This window comes from Aplysia californica, unplaced genomic scaffold (genome assembly GCF_000002075.1).
Source record: "Aplysia californica isolate F4 #8 unplaced genomic scaffold, AplCal3.0 scaffold00188, whole genome shotgun sequence".
In the NCBI taxonomy this organism is placed as follows: domain Eukaryota; kingdom Metazoa; phylum Mollusca; class Gastropoda; order Aplysiida; family Aplysiidae; genus Aplysia; species Aplysia californica.
This window is the reverse complement of record NW_004797458.1, coordinates 193,300-196,821: the sequence shown is the minus strand read 5'-3', so window position 1 is coordinate 196,821 and position 3,522 is coordinate 193,300. Positions and strand designations below refer to the sequence as shown.

Below are 3,522 nucleotides of genomic sequence, written 5' to 3'. Positions count from 1 at the left end.
GGGGGTTGTATCAAGTGAAACCCATACAGTTGAAATTGTCGAAGATAGCCTCCCATTGTGATTGTCGGGAAGGACTGTGGTTGTCTTAGACAGATGTGTGTGTCGTAGACAGTGTCATTGTAATGTTGAAACAATGCATGATGGGAAGTGGTTGTTTGTACCAGTGATTGTCTTGGACAGGTGGTCATTAGAGCTGGTTCAACTGTTCTGCCCTTGAAATGTATATATGAAGTACTGACAAGAACTAATGGCTCGGTAAAAACAGGGCCAGTTGCATTTCTTCCCACTTTGTTTCTGTAAGGGACTAATCTCCTTCTGAAATTACCCTTTTTTTTTTTTTGGCTAATGTTTTGTGGCGCTCACAACTGCATAATAACGTCATGAATGCGCGGGGCACGTTAAACATTTTCAGCTCTTAGGAAATTTTGAATCTGATTACCTGTGTGTAATATGCTCATAACTGATTTTTGTTTGTTGTCTTCAGAGAGAGGGCTTCTCCAAGTTCAACAAGATCTACGAGTTTGACTACAGGCTCATGAACCAGCAAGTGAAGATGAGCATGACATCCGTGTCAGGGCATTTGTTGGGGCTGGAATTCATTGGGCTTTTTAAGAAATGGTTAGTGTTGTGTGTATACTGTTTGAGATTTCTCTTAAAAACTTTTTTGTTTTGATCATTTGACTAGTGCTTTGGCTTGGGGGGGGGGGGGGGGGGGGGGGGGGTTGCGTAAATGACATGTTGTTTAATTCATACTGGTTGATATTTGGTTGCTTTTAAGCACAAGGGGACTATCTTGAAGAATGTTGTTTTGAGAAAATCGAAGGTAAAGTTTTTGCCCCTTTTTCAGTTTCTTTAAAAAACAAGGAGAGTTTTCTCAATAACCAAATTGGACAAATATACACATCAATGAAACAAAGCTTCTCCTATCGGTAGGGCAATGCCCACTTTTGGTGTAGGTCAAGATTTCTGGAAACCCCCAAAATATGGGTTAGCCGGCTTGTCCTTAAAAGTGAACATATGTTAATGACCAACTACATGTTGTTTAATTCATACTCATTGATATTTCTGGACAACATAACACTCTTACGGAGGAAGAATTTTTGTTTTGACTAATGTTAATTTTATTTTATTCAATTGTGGTCACTGAACATTAAAAGTTGGAAAGTATTTTGTCAACTGATACCCCCCCCCCTTTTCCCTTCTTCTTCTCTTCTCTTTTTTTCGTTTTCTCTCTTCTCTGTTTGATTCCTCCTGTCGAATTCTTTTTTTGTGCTTTTTGTTTGGCGTTTTTCTTCTCTTCCTAACTTTTTGACTAATGCTTGTTCTAAGAGAATAATTAGTTTGATTCCTGCTAAATAGGTGTAATTTTTTTCTATTGGTGACGTATAAAAAGGCGTGCATTTTTTCATGTGTTTTTGTCGTCAGGAATACTTGCAATCCTGTGGACTTGTTCTCTGTCCCGGTGGAAAAATACTGCCCTGAGCAGTTCAAAGACATAAAGGTATTTAAAGGGGAAGTGTTGCGATATGGCTTCAATAGTCTGGCAGTTGCCAAAGAATCTAAAATGTTTCACACCGCCATGGACACATTAAAGGTCATTCTATAGTATAGTCAGGCTGCTTCATCCTTGCCTGTCAGGACAAACTTGGGTAGTGGGTGGTTGGCGGGTGCTCTGGTGTGGTTTGCTCCTTCTTTCCTATTGGACATCTATCGTCCTGATCTCTCCTCCTGAATTTTTATGTTTGATACTCTCTTGTAACGCCTCTTATTTTGACACTGATATGACATTATTATGTTGCAAGTGCCCTAAAACTCTGACTAAAACTAAAACTAAAAACCTGGGTAGAGAGGGATACAGTGTCCCGACAGAGTGATGGGATTTCTCACTGAAACTGATTTCACTACTCCAGAATGGAACTCATGTCTTTAGTGTACAGTGGGGTAAAGGGCCTTGTCATTTCACTAAGATGCGGGTTGCAGTTGTTGTAAAAATATGAGTAGTGTACGTTTTTTTAAAGTTAGAGAAGAGATACATGTTTTCACAGTGTTATTGGAGTACCTTTGTTTTACTTTCTTGTCTAATTAATCTGCTGTTAGGCTCTCGGGCTCGCAACCGTAAGGTCGTGGGTTCGAATCCTGTCAAGGACCCGACGTTGTGTCCTTGGGAAAGGCACTTTGCACAAATTTTCCTCACCTCACCCAGGTGGAAATGGGTACCCGGCTATAGACAGTGAACGATCCTGTCAGTTTGATAGTGTTTGAGCGCGTGAAATCCGCAGCTTGCACTGTATGCTTCCGCGAAAGCCGAAAATGTTTCTGAGTGTTCTCAGAGGGTCTGTTTGGGTAATAATAGTTGTAAAGTGCATAGAGCATGCTCTTGAGCATGGATAAGCGCTATATAAATGCAATTATTATTATTTTATTATTTATTGTATCGCAGTCAGTGTGTTATGCCTCTTTGTTCCTATGTATGGTTCTCTTGTGTAGAGGATTTTCTCCTCTTTGTTCATGTATGGTTCTCTTGTGTAGAGGATTTTCTCCTCTTTTTATTTTTGCCTTTTCTTTGCATAGATTAGTTGTCTTTGAAGCTTGGAGGTCAAAAGTTCAAGTCCTTCTTTTTCTTTTGTTTATGGTTTTTTCAGTTTGTGAAAGCGTTCTCTATGGAAATGGAGGCTTATTCTAAATCATCCTGTTTCATGAAGTGTTTTTTCTTTTAATCTGTTGAATTTTTTAACAATGATTTTTTTTGTGTGTCAATTTGTAAACTTTTGTACTCGACTTTTTCCAGAGAACGTTGGAGAGAGAAATAAAAACTTGCCAGACTTTGATTATATGGACTGATTGTGATCGAGAGGGGGAGAACATCGGATACGAAGTCATTGAAGTTTGCCAGGCAGGTAGGTCAGAAGGGTAACTGCTTGTGTGTGTTTTAGTTATAAAACCTTACTACAACAAAACAAACCCTTTTTGTTTATTACCATGCACAATTTCTGCAGTTACTGTGAAGTTCCATGGACTGTTGATTTAGGCAAAAATGGAAGATGACGTATTGGCAAACAGTTGGCAAAGAATTATAAACTTCAGCCTTTAAAATTTGTCATGATCTCTTGTATTCCTCAGTGAAGCCAAACATCAAGGTGTACAGAGCAAAATTCTCAGAAATCACTCCCCAGTAAGTATCAAGTCAACTCTGCACTATAATAACCTTTACAATATTCAGAACTTTGAAGAGGAGAAATGTGTTGTCATATGATCTAGTACAGTTGGGAGTGTCGTAAAAGAACTTATTCCTCACTATTTCTCTCTAGCTTCTCTCTCTCTCCCTTTCCCTCTCCCACTCTCTCTCTTCCCCTCTCTCTCTCTCTCGTCCTCTTTCTCTCTCTCTTTCTCTTCCTCTCTCCCTCTCTTCCTCTTTCCTTCTCTTCTTCCCTTCCCTCCTCCCTCTCCTTCTTGTCTCTGGCAAGGATCAGAAACTTAGGTGAAGAATCTCTCTCTCTCTCTCTCTCTCTCTCTCTCTCTCTC

General features: G+C 39.6%; 1 protein-coding gene across 1 annotated transcript in view; it reads left to right on the top strand.

The window, feature by feature from the left end:
• Window positions 1-3,522, top strand: part of LOC101862350 (DNA topoisomerase 3-alpha) — a 37,027-nt gene that overhangs the window by 2,788 nt on the left and 30,717 nt on the right. Inside the window, exons 3-6 of the mRNA XM_005098624.3 lie at window positions 485-618; window positions 1,426-1,501; window positions 2,789-2,897; window positions 3,121-3,172. Of these exons, the coding sequence (XP_005098681.1) occupies window positions 485-618; window positions 1,426-1,501; window positions 2,789-2,897; window positions 3,121-3,172 (371 nt within the window). The remainder of the gene's footprint in view (window positions 1-484; window positions 619-1,425; window positions 1,502-2,788; window positions 2,898-3,120; window positions 3,173-3,522) is intronic.